This window comes from Pinus tabuliformis, chromosome 3_2, assembly GCF_031772625.1.
Source record: "Pinus tabuliformis cultivar Carrire ecotype Pingquan chromosome 3_2, CPIR1, whole genome shotgun sequence".
NCBI classification, from domain to species: Eukaryota; Viridiplantae; Streptophyta; class Pinopsida; order Pinales; family Pinaceae; genus Pinus; species Pinus tabuliformis.
In genome coordinates this window covers 754,959,264-754,973,985 of record NC_142302.1, presented here as the reverse complement: position 1 = coordinate 754,973,985, position 14,722 = coordinate 754,959,264, and the positions used below count along the sequence as shown (strand labels likewise).

The window sequence follows — 14,722 nt, the reverse complement described above, 5'->3', positions numbered from 1 at the left end:
CATACACACTCTCTCCATCTCTCCCTTGTCACTCCCTCCCTCTCTCTCTCTCCACTTTTCTTTCTCTATGTATTTCTTCTTCCCTCCATCTCTCCCCTTCCAACTCCATCCCTTTATCTCGCCCTCTCTCCTCCTCTCTCTTTCCCTTCCTCTTTGTCCCTTTCTCTCCCCCCCCCCCCATCTCTCTCTCTCTCTCTCTTTGCCCTCCAACACTGTCACTTTCTCCCTCCCTCTCTCCTTCTTTCTCTCCCTCCTCCATATTCGTGTCTCTGTCTCTCTCTCTTATCCTTATCTCCCTCTCTCATTCCTCTCCTTCTCTCTCTATTCATTCCTCATCTCCCTTCTAATTTAGTTTATCTCCTCCAATGTAAGAAACGAAATAGGATTAGAAATCACCATCTACACCAGAATCAATGCATCTAATGTAAGAAATATTCTTCCCTCCCCCCCTCCATCTATATCTATATCTCCCTCCATCGCTCCTTCTTTGTCTCTCTATCTCACCCCTCCCAAACACACATTATCTCTCTCTCTCTCTCCATATCAATCTATATCTCCCTCCCTTTATCTCTCTCTTCTTCCCTCTCTTCACCTTCTATCTGTATCTCTATCTTCCTCTATCTCTCTTTTGTATTTCTATATCATCCCAAAAACATACACAATATTTCTCCATATATATCTATCTCTCCCTCCCTCTTCCTCTCCCTCTCTCTCGCTCTTCCCCTTCTCTCCCTCTCTCACCCTTTCTATCTCTCTTCCCTCCTAATCTCCTCTCTCCGTCTCTCTCCATCTCCCTTATTTCTCCCTCTCTCTCTCCCTTCCTCTCTCCTTCTCTCTCTCACGTCCCCACTCTCTTCCTTCCTCTCTCTCACCTCCCTCGGTCTCTCCCCCTCATCTCTCCCTCTCTCTCTCTCTCCATCTTGTGTCTCTATCTCACTCCCAAACATACACACTCTCTCTCCATCTCTCCCTTGTCACTCCCTCTCTCTCTCTCCACTTTCCTCTCTCTTTGTCTTTCTCCTTCCCTACTCTCTCCTTCCAACTCCATCTCTCTATCCCTCTCTTTCTCCTCCTCTCTCTCAAATCTTCTCTCTCGCCTTTCCTCTCCCTCCCTTTCTCTCAATCCCTCTATCTCTCCACCTATATCACTCTATGTCTTTGTTCTTCCCTCTCATATATATCTATAGGAAATATATATCATGATATATTATAATATAACAAATTTAATATTGTATTAATTAAAAGTTATTAAGTTTAATCATATTTATATTATAATATATTAATATTAATATTAGATTTGATAATAATATTAATATGAATATTAATATTTCAATATTAATATTAGATTTAATGATGTTTTTTACATGGCATGATAACAAAATTTATAATAAAACTACATCAAATGAATATTTTAATATTACTAAATTTTATGTTTATAGAGATTTTAATATATCCATAGGATATGGTTTTCCTTTTAAAGATTTATTTTATAAATAATTAATGAAAATAAATATTAAAAGATTTTGGATTCTTTGTGTTGAATTAACCTTTTTACTTTGATTTAAGAAATGGTAGTGACTTTAGTAAACAATAAAGATGTTTAAAATTTTACTTAATTTGGAATTTTAATATGGTAAAAAAATTTGTTGAAGGTAAATTTATGATTGATTCAAATTCAATGTATATGATAAAGAATGAATTATTAAATGCATGAGATAATTGTATTGTAGTTTTTTTTCCGATATGATTATTTCATTTTTGTTTAGGGCGGACATTAATTTTTTCTATTTTTGTTATTATTTATTCGAGGTATGGACATAAACATATTTAGATTTCTAATTTTTTATTTTTATGTTGGCCGACATTAGCTAAAATTTAGCTTTGAGAACAAACATACTTACACATTGGGGTCATACTGGGTTGTAGAATGCCCCCAACGCAATAAGATATAAAATAGGATATACAATGATGATGAGCATGATTAACTTCAACTATTATTTATATGGTATATGGGACCTTAAGAAAGTAAGAAATTAATTAAAATTATTTAATATATTATTTCTATGCTAAAATAGAAGCGAGAGAAGCCCTCTGAGATCACCATAGTCTTAATGAGTTAAAAGGTCATGAAGGTTGGTAGTTTAACAAATATTTTGAAAATTAGATCTAATGTGAGTATAAGATGGACAATTTAAGAGGAAGTGTTTTGTATCTTCAATGCAATATAAGAGAAAATATTTTCCAACTTCAATCCTCCTAGGAACACATAGGTGACAAACTCTTTCATCCCATGGTGTTTTTGGAATTGACCAAACCCAATTTCACTATGAAACTCATGAGAATTAGTTCTAACCTTGGTAGTTCATTTTCCTCTTGATACTAACATCGAGATAAATTTGGTTTTGGAGATTTGGGTTTTATCGCCTCCTTATAATACACTAATTTCCTTTTTCCCTATAGCTCTTTATTTTCCTACAATTCCTTCTTGAATTAGAAAGTAATAATATTTTTAATATTATCTGAATTTTGTAAGATGATCTCCTCCTTTATTCTGTTAAACACACATGGACAGCAAAGACAATGTGAAAGATAAATCATGCAATTCATTTTTTTATTAACATGAGATATACATTTATAGTACAACATATGACTCTTGGGTTTCAGATCCCAAGGTCTCTTGGACTGCTTTGGTCTATTCGGCTTCCACACTAACCCATTTAGGATTAGGTGTCCAACATTCCCCCCCTTAATCCGAAGGGTTATGTATGAGTCCAAGAAGAGAGCTGTAATACAAAATGTGCAAAAAATGCATGGCAGCACTAGGCTGAATGTGCTCTATGAAATGTTGGTAAAAAGGGCGGTGGTTTAAGGATGACCACCAACACTGGAACGCTTAGTGCAGTTCCCGGAACTCTTCCAAAACTGGCAAGAAACTGAAGTTTTCTGCTAGAGGAAGTGATCCTATTGTTTTAAAGAGGGAAACCTTCAACCATAAAAGGGAGGTCTCACCCCGCATAAAAGGTAAAACTTCAACCTGAAAAGGGAAGTCTCAATCTGTGATGGTTTAAGGATGACCAACAACTCTGGAATGCTTAATGCAATTCCTGGAACTGTTCCAAAACTGGCTAGAAGCTGGTGTCTTCTGCTAGAGGAAGTGTTCTCAATTTTGTTCCCGGAACTCTTCCAAGACTGGCAAGAAGCTGAAGTCTTCTGCTAGAGGAAGTGTCCCAGATTGCCAACTGAAGGCATGTTCAGGGGCATCTTTGTCGCTGGCTACAACTCTGAAACTGGTGTGGCAGGTTGTGGCTCAGGCTCGCTTGATGTGGCTTTGAAGCTTGTAGATGACCATCATTTCCCCCCCTGTCAGGTACAAGGTGAGAAGATGGAGAAAACTCAACTGCAAGACTGTTCAATACTCTGGAACAAGTTCTAACATGTGTTTGGAATATCTTATTGGCTGTTGATGCCCATTGCCAAGAAGTGATCCATCCAAGATGAATCTTTGTTCTTGCAGGACGTTTGTTTTTGAAGCATCTGTGTGAAGAATGGCTGGTTTTATGACAGTGCTTACATGGATGAAGATCAAAACAGTGATCTTTCAGATGGCCAACTCGGTCACAGTGTTGGCATTTCACAATCTGTTGTTTTTGTTGTTGCTGTGGAAGAGGGGCAGATTCTGGAACAGCTGAAGCTGAACTGTCATGAGAAGCAGGTGAATTGTCATCAATGAATCCAGCACTCTGGAACTGAATGGGCTTTGAGTAGTATGGAATATGAAAGGACAAGTCCTTGTCATATCCAAGACCAGTTCTGTGCTTGTTGTGGACAAGCTGTTCCCAAGGTCTGATGATGGGCTTGGGAAGTGCAGACTGAGTTTCTGCATCTGCATGTACAATTGCTGCTTTATTGGATTCTGGATCTGATTCAACCTCAATGTTACTAATTTCACCACTTGCTGGTTTAACCTTGAACAACATATTGTTTTGAGCAGAAAACAATTTGGAATGACAAATCTGTTGAAGCTCATCTTGCTGGAACTGAGATTCTAGTTGCAAAAAATCAATCTTTTCTTGTGCATCATGCAGGCAGGTCTGAATGTCACAAAGAGTGTCTTTGCTAACATTTACCTTCCCACCAATAGTGGAGTGTATTAGTGTATTCAGTAACTCTAATACATCATCAAATCTAGCCATTGTCTCAACAAAGAAATGAACACTCAACAATCCTAGTGGAGACTATAGCAAGTCTAGACAAACCCCAGTTATTGAAGATTTCAAAAGTTAAGAATATCAGTTTGAAAAATACATTGTCCAATACCAGACTTTCAGAGATTCTGTTCTTTAAATTCTGTAGAAATTTCACATCTGACTAGACTTTATAGAGCTTGCCTCTATATCCCTTCTGGAAGCTCAGGAATGCAAAAAGAATAAAAAATCCGCGAATACCAGCAATGGAGACACGGCTCAAACTCCACGAATATACACAAGCGTAGCTCGACCTATTCCTTCAATAATAAATCCAAGAATCTCAACCTCTTTTTTTATTGGAAATGACCCCAATGATGTAAAAAACTTCAGCAGGGCTTTATTATGTATTCTGCCCTCAAAATGCAGAGATTCCAACTAGGAATTTAGCCAATCACTAACAGATTTGTGTCCAGCAAGAATGAGAGGCTCAAAGTCCTTCCAACACAGATACAATAGATATGTTTCACCCTTAAAATGCTCAGCTATACCAAGATACGCTTTGTATGGATGCACAACTAAATGACTTCTTTCTTCTTTGAAATTCGAACTTCAACTACAGGAATGGATTACATATACCTGTGATATATCAACTCTAATAATAACAGAGATCTGAAGTAGAATATACCAGCAAATGTTAGGAAGAACAGTGGCTGTAGATAAGTGTTATAACATCAAAGAAGCTCCATCATTACAAAGAAAACACCACAGTGATAATATATGCAACGTATTCAGCTCCAAGACAGAGAAATAAATATGGAGTGTCTTCAATATATTCACAGCCACACATCCAATGAGATGAGGAAGTTTGAGACCCTTTATAGCAGAGGTACATCACCAAACATCACTTCCAATAGTCTATACTCATTAAGATTTCAAGCACAGGTACAGTGATATGCTGCTCAACTGAAACAACCACAGAAAATACAAGTTTGTAGCCAGTTTACGGAAAAGATCCGTATTTTCGCTTTCAACCCAAATACCTTTAATATCCTTCTCAGGTAGTTCCTCTATTTGACCTGCATTGGTGAGTTTGAATCTCGTTTCTGTTTCCGTTTTCTTAACAAGAGACAAAATGACATTATGCATACTTACAACCCCATTTGAATCTTTGGTAAGAAGCGCTCTTGCTTCGAGGCTATCGAGTGCCTGCTTTCCCACGATACCTTCTACTGTAATCCCATCCTCTGAAAAAGAAGCAAATGTCAAGGAACGGCTCTTCGGCAGCTAGGGGGAAGTTGATCGATGGCAAAGAGATAGGAGCGCTCTATTTTGTCAAACGCTTCATTTTCTGAAACCACGACGGCCGAGTGATTGACCGCTCATCTTCCGATCGGGCAAGACTTCAGGGCGAGACTCCACACGTATATCGGTATTTGCGTTGTACGCTGGTCCTTATCTTATTCAGATTTACAGCTCCAGATCAGATTTACACAACTTACAAGGAAATGGAAAGAAGGATTAGTGAAGCTCGGAAGGAGTGAAGGATTAATGATGCGGAAAATAGCATGAGAAATGCCGGCCTCATTCTGTTGCTCATATATTATGAAATTAACACAAAAGTATTCACGGGAAGCTAGCAAGCAATCACATCTAAGATGCAACTTCTGAGTCAAACCATTACCGCCATTATTAAAGAGCATTCATGTTGTTAATTGTCCAAGAATTCGATCTTGAAGGAGCTTATGTCAAATTCTATATCCACCCGGCAAGCGGTCAAAGAGCTTGCCAACTGTTGCAGAGAGCTTACCTGAAGGTGGAAACTTATAAAGCAGAGCCACTTAAACATGCTCCATAGATTGATGCGCTTCTACACACGCTAAGATGCTGATATACATACGCCTACCTCTCAATCCATGTCAGCTCGCAGCGCATTTAACGTACAATCGTGCACCATCTCTCTCCAAATTTCAATTCAGGCAGCGTTCACAACGGTTCTCTGTCGGCGTTCAATGTAGCGCCATTAAAAAAAGGAACTCGTAACATATGATATGAATATGTGTAACCGTCCATACCAACGCACAATCTTCATTCATTAATAGATTTTTTTTTCAGCGCTTTATCGGGAATATCCATGAGAAACTCACCAACAAAGTTTCAAGACTGTTTAATGCACCAGAGTTATCATCTTCCAACACAACCTTCAAACCACCGCACCAAATGAAGACTTCTAATCCATGGAAATCCAATCGACTGAGCATCAAGTTTGTCATGGGGAGAGGGTTTTGTTTCTCGTTTTTCTTGAAAGTCACATTCTTTAATTCAAAGTAGGAATTTGGAGAGTAGTTGTGGTTAACGCAACGTTTAATGTACGCAGGGCAGAGAGAGGATGCAACAGAGAATAATGCTAAGTAAATAAGAGTTACACGAGCAGGAGCAGTGATTCGATGAACTTATACCACAAAGAATAATGGCAGAAGCGTTTTAATGAGATTTGCAGAGTTTCGACAGAGATAGAAGCGCAGAGAGCGAAATGAGCTCGGACAGGCCATCATCAGGACAGAGGGGAAGCAGCGCTCAGTGGACAGAACGACAGAGGCGTTTGAGGACAGATGCATTAAATATGGACAGAGCCCAGTTTGCAGAGAATATGAAACGGTTTTGGAGTCTGAGCGCATTCAAATGAATATGTCAGGGCAGCGCTCAGGTTATGACAGCGCTCAGGCGTTTCAATGTCAGGATGACAGCACAACAGAAGCGCAGGTACAAGGACAGTGCTGGACAGCGCCAGGAGCAGCTAACATTTAGCTGAAGAAATATTCGTGAGAAAATATTCCTGAGATGCAGAATTGATGGCAGAAATGACTGCACAGAAAGGCCATAAGACAAATGGCTCACATTAATTTTGCAGGGCAGGAATACGCCTGCTCTGATACCATGTTAAACACACATGGACAGCAAAGACAATGTGAAAGATAAATCATGCAGTTCATTTTTTTATTAACATGAGATATACATTTATAGTACAACATATGACTCTTGGGTTTCAGATCCCAAGGTCTCTTGGAATGCTTTGGTCTATTCCCTAATGTTCTAGGCAAAGACTAGCCATCCTTAAGCCACCCTCCCTTGAGTTGAAAGTGGAGGTTTTTTCTAGAGTTAGAAGCAATTTTTAGAAGCCTCTTGACATCCAATGTTGTACAACTTCTTATACATATGATATCTAATCATAGCCATATTTTCAATGGGGTAAAGGCTTGCTTCAATTAGGAGGATAGGGAAGGGAGCATTCCCTTTAATGAGGTTGTAGCTTATACTCTCCATTTGGATTTGTTGAATCTTCCTTCACAACTCTTTGGATATAGTGCAACCCCAAATTTTACATTCATATAAAATAACGTGAGTGACATCTCAAAGATGAGATTCTTTTTATCATAGATCTAAAGACCTAGGCACTTTCAATTATTTTGAAGCCGAGAGTAAGTTTCTCTACCTCCATTTATCATTTTCTAAATGCCATAATTCTAATTGAACTTATGATGGATGTCAATTCCCAAATATTTGTATAAAATAACTTTCTCCAAAAAAATTGTTTTCATAAATAAAAGTATCGTAAGTGATTATTTTGAGCTTTAATTATCATAAATTTAGTTTTGTCTATATTTAGAATCATATCTATTTTAGAGCACAAATCATAAAAAAATCTAACTTACTTACCGAAAAACAATATTATCAATAAAAAAATAAAAAAAATCTATTAAATTTATTTATATATTATTTAAGTATTAAAGAGTAAAATAATATATAATACTAGATAATATTAGAACAAAAAGTATTTTCAAACATCCAATTATAAATCTATTTTATATCTTAAAATATTGATTACTTATTATCATAGTAATATATTTTTTAAAAATAAAAATGAAATATTAAATTATTTAAAAATATAAAAATCCTATTATTTTATAAAATTTAATTTCTAAACAACTATGTATATATAAAATTATAATCATTTAAAAATAAATTATATATAAAATTTAAAAACAAATATCTAAATATTAATTAAATTAATTAATTAATTAATTTTAAAATAAAATATACATCAAGAACCATTTAAATATATAGTTAGTGAAGAAAACTAAAAGATTGAACAATTAGCTGAAAGCATATACACTCGTTAAAATCTTGACTACCAGATTGTTGGGTATTTTTCTCGTGTTTGTAATTGGATTAATTTGTTAAAAAATGAAATTAAAATATCATTTTAAAGCTTCGGTATTTGCTTTAACTCTTTTGTGTATTTGCGTTAAAATGTATTGGTATCTACGTTAAAATATTTTTAATTAATAATTTAAATTCTTAATAATATTTATTTAATTTTATTTTGAATTTGAACTTTAGACGTGTATATAAAATTCACAAAAATTACAATCCTACCCGGTCGCCGTTCATGTCATCCACAACCATACAAGAAAACCACTTAAACCGACATACCTTTATCTATAGAAAAAATATCCCCACATATAAAATGAATAATCACCGGGACTGTAAAGCAAGATGCTAAAAAAACAAACTCTTTGTGATTCAAACGGGATTTAAAACAATTGAATAAATAATATTTTCATACGATGAAGTCTTCCTTCAATCTTTGCTGCAATTCCTCCACGACGCCCCAATACCACCGCAGTTTTGGACATCCAGAGGCATAAAGTGTGTCCAACGACCCCAACTGTTCAACACCTGCCAGGTGTTCTAACTCAGAGCACTCCCTAACATCTAGTAATTGAAGCTTTGTCAACTGCGCCAAGCCCGGTATACTCTTCAGTTTGCAACACTTACGCGCAGCCAACCGCTGCAGAGATACCAGTGTTTCAATACATGGTAACTCCTCCAATTCCATGCACCCGTCAATGTTCAGCGTTTGAAGCTTTGTCAAATGCTCCAACCCCTGTATGTTCTTAAGCTTGACACAATTAAATGCCCACACCTCCTGCAAAGATACCAGTCTTTCAATATTTGGCAGCTCCTCCAATTCTATGCACCCGTTAATGTTCAGCGTTTGAAGATTTGACAGCGGCTCCAAACCCTGTATTCTTTTCAGCTTGACACAATTAAATGCACACAACTCTTTCAAAGATACCAATCTCTCAATACTTGGCAACTCCTCCAGTTCTATGCACCCGCTGATGTTCAGTTTTTGAAGCTCTGTCAGCCGTTCCAACCCATGTATGCCCTTCAGCTTGACACAATTAAATGCAGACAATTCCTCTAAAGATACCAATGTCTCAAGACTTGGCAGCTCCTCCAATTCCATGCACCAGTTAATATTCAGCTTTCGAAGCTTTGTCGAATGCTCTAACCCCTGTAAGCTCTTTAACTTGAGACAATTAAATGCACACAGGTCCTCCAAAGATACGAAGGTTTCAAAACTTGGCAGCTCCTCTAATTCCATGCACCAGCTAGTGTTCAACATTTGAAGTTTTGAAACACCAGAAAACCCTCCTATTTTCTTCAATGCGCCGCAACCCTCCAACTTTAGGGTTCTCAGGCTTGTTGGAAATGCTCCAACCTCCACCAGACCATTACAATCCTTAATTTCGACATCTTGAAGGTTCGTCAACCCGCCAAGTGATTCTGGTAGGCTCTGCAGCTGGAAGCAGCCGTCCATGTGGAGAGTTTGGAGGCTCGTCAACCCGCCAAGTAATGCTGGTAGGCTCTGCAGCTCGGAGCAGCCTTCCAAGTAGAGAGTTTCGAGGCTCATCAACCCGCCAAGTGATTCTGGTAGGCTCTGCAGCTCGGAGCAGCCGTCCATGCGGAGAGTTTCGAGGCTCGTCAACCCGCCAAGTGATTCTGGTAGGCTCTGCAGCTCGGAGCAGCCATCCAAGTCGAGAGTTTGGAGGCTGCTCAACCCACCAAGTGATTCTGGTAGGCTCTGCAGCTGGGAGCAGCCATCCAAGTCGAGAGTTTCGAGGCTCGTCAACCCGCCAAGTGATTCTGGTAGGTTCTGCAGTTGGGAGCAGCCGGCCATGCGGAGAGTTCGGAGGCTCGTCAACCGGCCAAGTGATTCTGGTAGGCTCTGCAGCTGGGAGCAGCCTTTTATGCGGAGAGTTTGGAGGCTAGTCAACCCGCCAAGTGATTCTGGTAGGCTCTGCACCTGGGAGCAGCCGTCCAAGTCGAGAGTTCCGAGGCTCGTCAACCCGCCAAGTGATTCTGGTAGGCTCTGCAGACGGGAGCAGCCGTCCATGCTGAGAGTTCCGAGGCTCGTCAACCCGCCAAGTGATTCTGGTAGGCTCTGCAGCCGGGAGCACCCTTTCATGTGGAGAGTTTGGAGGCTAGTCAACCCGCCAAGTGATTCTGGTAGGCTCTGCACCTGGGAGCAGCCGTCCATGCTGAGAGTTCCGAGGCTCGTCAACCCCCCAAGTGATTCTGGTAGGCTCTGCAGCCGGGAGCAGCCGTCCATGCTGAGAGTTCCGAGGCTCGTCAACCCGCCAAGTGATTCTGGTAGGCTCTGCAGCCGGGAGCAGCCGTCCATGCTGAGAGTTCCGAGGCTCGTCAACCCGCCAAGTGATTCAGGTAGGCTCTGCAGCAGGGAGCAGCCGTCCATCCAGAGAGTTCCGAGGCTCGTCAACCCGCCAAGTGATTCTGGTAGGCTCTGCAGCCGGGAGCAGCTGGCCATTCTGAGAGTTCCGAGGCTCGTCAACCCGCCAAGTGATTCTGGTAGGCTCTGCAGCCGGGAGCAGCCGGCCATGCTGAGAGTTCCGAGGCTCGTCAACCCGCCAAGTGATTCTGGTAGGCTCTGCAGCCGGGAGCAGCCGGCCATGCTGAGAGTTCCGAGGCTCGTCAACCCGCCAAGTGATTCTGGTAGGCTCTGCAGCCGGGAGCAGCCGTCCATGCTGAGAGTTCCGAGGCTCGTCAACCCGCCAAGTGATTCTGGTAGGCTCTGCAGCCGGGAGCAGCCGGCCATGCTGAGAGTTCCGAGGCTCGTCAACCCACCAAGTGATTCTGGTAGGCTCTGCAGCCGGGAGCAGCCGTCCATGCTGAGAGTTCGGAGGCTCGTCAACCCACCAAGTGATTCTGGTAGGCTCTGCAGCTGGGAGCAGCCGTCCAAGTAGAGAGTTCGGAGGTTCTTTAAATTGCCAAAGGAAGCTGGCAGCGACTTAATATCTGAACAACACCGTAACTCCAAGTAATTCAAGGACTGCAGACGACAAAATTCATCTGGCAAGATATTCAGACCAACCGATTCATATCTGCTGTTGTGCAAGACAATTTTTTCGATATAATTCAACCTTTCAATGGACTTTGGGATATTGAGAACCCGACCATCAATTTCCAACTCCCTAATCTGCACAGGTGCCTGCAATTTCATATTTTAAATTGGGCTCGACGCTGGATGGCACAATTTCTGTAAATTGTGCTAGAGCAAGTAAATTTTTATAATAAAAGTCAATTGAAAAATGCAAAACTGTAGACAGAAAACAAAATCACATAATTACCTGGCATTCATCTGCCCAGATTGTTTCAAACTCCTTCCCCTTTATTTGTAAAACTCTTAAATTTTTCATTAAAATCCATGAAGGCAGGGAGGAGTACGGACAGTTAATCCAGCGGAGCCATATTAGTTCTGGTGGCTGAGCAACATTCAATATGCTTTCCACACAATCACCTTCTGCCGCAAGAAGCTGCAACCTGCCTGTGAGTTCCACAAGGCTTTTGAAATGTTGTGGAGACCATTCCGGGCCATCACTCGGAACAACGCTAACTCCACGCACCTAAAACACGATTGATCGATATTTATGCAAATTAGATGAAAAACTCAAAATTTACAGACAATTCACACCATAACGGCATTTCAAAATTTGATATCAGAACATTATTTTCAGTGTCACTCTAAAGCTTCAAAATACGTACAGGTGAGTGCTGATAAAGAAGGTTGTCAGTTGGACGCCAAATACGACGCCAAGAGTCTGGAGGCTCTTTCTCCGCCAGGTCTCTCCCCATATCCCTGAGGTGGTCGTGCATTCTTATTTGATTGTTGTCGCTTACCTCTACGAGACACCTTTTTTCTAGATTCTGAAAACCCAGTTCTCCTTCCCAGCCAGATCCGTCCCATATTCTTATCGCTGTATCTCTGTCTTTGTGTAGAAAGAAACAAGCAATGTCTAAGAATATGTTCTTCTCCTGTTGGTCCAGACCGTCATAGCTAATCTTGAGCCTGCTTTGGATATCCGTGGGAAGTACTTTGGAGATTTTGCGCAATTCGGCTTCCCAGTACTTCAAATGTTTTTGACCATGCATATGCGCCCCAAGCACCATGAGAGATAACGGCAATCCATCGCAGGTTTTCAAAAACAGATTAACTACTTCTTCAAAACCTACATCTGGATAAGATTGGTGAAAGGCGTGGCAGCAGAAGAGCTCTTTCGACTGTTGCGGATCCAGTCCTGTGAGCTTGTATATGGACGACTCTACAATTCCCCCTCTTATAAGAACATCCATATTACGAGAGGTAACTAAAATCAAGCTACCGGATGGAAGGACATCCTTAGCTGGTGAAAGTAATGCATTCATTTGCTTAATATCATCTACATCATCTAAAATGATGATAGCTTTAGAGGCTGCGAGATACCTTCTGAGCATCTCTATACCTTCATCGATGCTGTTTATCTGCCCATTCCATTGAGCCAAGTCCTTAAGAAGCTGACTCTGCAAAGAAATTAAAGGTTTGTCTCTAACATCAAATAAAAAACAAGATCTATTGTATTGTGACATCTGACTGTTAAAGATTTCTTTTGCAAGGGTTGTTTTTCCAACGCCACCAAATCCCACAATTCCTATAATTCTAGTCTGGCCGCTTTGCTCCTGCAAATGCATTTCCCTTTCAAAATCTTGTATTTTCTGTTCCAAAGCGATTGGATATTTCGACACATGGAGCTTTCTTGGAACTTTTTTCAACACTCCTTCCACGACCTTTTCTAGGAGCTGTTGCTCGTCCCTAAACAATGTCCAGAGTACAATCGCGAGTCAGAAATGCCATATACGTGATCCAATAAATTAAATCTAAAGACTAGCAAATTAAAGTTAAGACTGACAGAGAATTGGAGTGCAGTTCTCACCCATTATAAGATTCCAGGTCAAAACCGCTTATGCCTGCAACATTAGAAAGAGCCAACCTCCACTCTTTCATAATGACGGAGTCATATCGCGGCTTCTTTTGACCAGTTTCAGGGTCGATTGTTGTCTTCTCTTCGAGCTCGCGCAGGGATCGGGCATACCCTCCATTTTCGTCCCTTGTGCAGCAGAGCATGCAGGGAACCCACGGGAGCAGGCGCAGGACTTTATCATAGAGTCCAGTTCCCCCCTGCGTCCACCGAATTTCTGATGGCTGGACACCGTAGAACACCGGAATGATATGTGCCCCCGACTTCAACATCAAGACAAGCTCCCTTAAACACCAACTGGATTCGGCATATTTAGGAGAGAAAATAGCTATGTGCACAGAGGCTCTTAGGATAGCACCTTCGATTTGAGGAGTTAAGCCATCTCCCTGTTGCAATTCTTGATTGTCCAGGAACACTCGCAATCCGTGCTTGGTGAGGCAATGGTAGAGATAGGTGGCGAATGTTTTCTTGCAGTCAGGACCTCTGTGGTTGATAAACACGTCATACACATAGGAGTTGGTGTTGGCGTACGAGGTGGATGCAGAGGTAGAGGTGGCGTACGAGGTGGATGCCATATTGCCACAAGATTAGAATTATACGATTGTCTGGTTTCTCTCAGAACAACTGCAAAATGTCTACCAGAAGATGACCACTCGTACACTCGGTCTTTCTTGCGCTGTGACTCGCAGCCGATGACCCCAAGTTACGACTAGTTCACTCGGCAATAAGTTGAGAACAAAAGCGCTCTGAAACCTGGTAGGCTTCTAATCTGGCTCAGTAAATAGGTACCTCCGTTTATATTGAACGAAATTTATGACCTTATGACCTCTTTCTTTTAATTTTTTTAATTTATTATTGAACGACGAAAATGACTTGGGCGCAGCAATTTCCGCGTTGAGGACCCATGACCTATGGTTTGGTCTGGACGAACCTTTTTTCTTCGTGGATGACAACTGGCATGGTTTTGACATAAAGACGCTTCATAATTTACACACAGCGTTCTTCCCGAGAAATTCTTTCCTGAGTGTTATAAGTCGATTATTGTCTTTTCTTAAGTATTATTTTCTCAGAAAGTGGAAGGAAAATGTAAAGGAAAGTATTATTTTAATGAAAACTTAATGCGTTAAACATCTCACCACCAATCACGTTTAGTGGATCCGTCACGGATTCAATAGAGATCACATATTTCAAAAGTGGAGAGATTGAGTAGAGATCACATATTTCAAAAGTGGATTCTTTTTTGTCCTATGGTGGAGACAATTGACATAAAGATGAGCACTAATATTTTTTAAAGTATTTTGAAGGGATTTATTTGTTGGATGAGACTTAAATGTGGGTTTTTTTTGTCTTATTGTGGAGAGGATTGACATAAAGATG

The 14,722-nt window shown here is 40.5% G+C and overlaps 1 protein-coding gene across 1 annotated transcript; it reads right to left on the bottom strand.

The window, feature by feature from the left end:
* Window positions 1-8,746: 8,746 nt before the first annotated feature.
* On the bottom strand, window positions 8,747-14,109 carry LOC149182803 (uncharacterized). The gene is made up of 4 exons (XM_089416954.1): window positions 13,301-14,109; window positions 12,096-13,179; window positions 11,681-11,956; window positions 8,747-11,541 (listed from the first exon to the last, which is right to left on the bottom strand). The coding sequence occupies exons 1-4, from the start codon at window positions 13,918-13,920 to the stop codon at window positions 8,806-8,808; spliced, it is 4,716 nt and encodes a 1,571-aa protein (XP_089273080.1). The 5' UTR covers window positions 13,921-14,109; the 3' UTR covers window positions 8,747-8,805.
* Window positions 14,110-14,722: the final 613 nt, after the last annotated feature.

Coding starts and splice junctions, on each gene's coding strand:
- LOC149182803 (XM_089416954.1), bottom strand. CDS start 13,920: ATGGCATCCACCTCGTACGCCACCTCTACCTCTGCATCCACCTCGTAC. Junction 11,957..12,095: donor TTCTTTATCAGCACTCACCT/GTACGTATTTTG, acceptor ATCGTGTTTTAG/GTGCGTGGAGTTAGCGTTGT. Junction 11,542..11,680: donor TCTGGGCAGATGAATGCCAG/GTAATTATGTGA, acceptor ATGAAATTGCAG/GCACCTGTGCAGATTAGGGA.